The 1,379-nt window shown below is 33.9% G+C and overlaps 1 protein-coding gene across 1 annotated transcript; it reads left to right on the plus strand.

Annotated features, from left to right (window-relative positions):
- Window positions 1-262: 262 nt before the first annotated feature.
- SARC_14719 (hypothetical protein) lies at window positions 263-796 on the plus strand (the record flags this gene model as incomplete). The annotated part of the gene is made up of 1 exon (XM_014291147.1): window positions 263-796. A coding segment is annotated over one exon (534 nt), but the record flags the coding sequence as incomplete, so codon positions are not given.
- Between the last annotated feature and the right edge of the window lie 583 nt (window positions 797-1,379).

Here is a 1,379-nt window from a genome sequence, read left to right on the forward strand (position 1 = left end):
CTATCTATCTATCTATTTATAAATATATATACGTAGCATACGTTCACGTCAACGGCATAATAACATTAGCATATGTATTTGATATAAATACGTATCTAAATCAACTACATATTAGCAATAATATACGTATATACTACAATATATATAAATATATTTATACGCATCACAACCATATCAACGGCATAATAGCATTCATACTATAGGATTGTATATATTCGTATCTCCGTTTTGAACATCGAAACACCAGTTTAATTATTAAATTATGAGTGATCTAAACAACGAAAACGACGCAGAATGGCCTTTCTTTCCCATCCCGAAGGATGAGGAGATCACCGGCAATCTTCTGAAAGTACAAGCGATGCGCGAGGAAATGGCCCGGAAAGCTATGCTGATCATAACTAATATTATGCCGGCAAAGATACTACAACTAGATGCTTTGTTCAAACTGACCTCTACGTCACACTTGAAAGCGGGAGACATACCAGCACCACTACGCACCAGCGCATTCACAGTCAAAGATCTGGAAGCGATTCACATCAAGACTGAGAGATGGACGGAGTGTTTGAAGTTACAGGAACACACAGACGGCTCAGTGAGCAAGAAACGAAAGCTAGAGGACGGGGAAAAGTTAGAAAGCGAGGCCCACATACCCAGCAATGAGCTGGTAATTAGTCTGCTAAAGGTGCTGAAAATGGAAATATTACAACTTGTCGAGTTCTGCAATACCGTCAAGATCTGGATTCAGTTGAACATCCCGAGGATTGAAGACGGCAACAACTTTGGGGTTTCAATCCAGGTGTGCGAGTTAATTTAATATATCATACATGTGTGAGTATGGAAATGTTCGTTTCGGTCCACATGTGTTTCTGGAAACTGTTATTCTGCTCACGATGCTGAAGCGGATGAATTATATAGTGTTTATGTTCTTGGCTCATGAATTCACAGCTTTATTATGATCGCGACCAAATCTATATATATATATATATATATGATTATTTGTATATATATATTTATAAATATATATATATATTTATACATATATATAAGTATATATATATATGTATATATAAAATGTATATGTATATGTATATATATGTGTGTGTGTGTGTGCGTGTGTGTGTATTTATGTATATATGTATATATGTATGTATGCGTGTATGTCTGTACGTGTGTGTGTGTATGTATGTATGTACGTATGAATGTATGTATGTATTATGAATTGTGTATGTTTGTATGTATGTATGTATGTATGATTTGTGTATGTGTGTGTGTTTGTATGTGTGTATGTATGTATGAACATACATCCATCCATCCATACATTCATACATCCATATATATAAATAATATATATTTATATATATATATATATATGTATATGT

This window comes from Sphaeroforma arctica (genome assembly GCF_001186125.1).
Source record: "Sphaeroforma arctica JP610 unplaced genomic scaffold supercont1.5011, whole genome shotgun sequence".
NCBI lineage: Eukaryota > Ichthyosporea > Ichthyophonida > Sphaeroforma > Sphaeroforma arctica.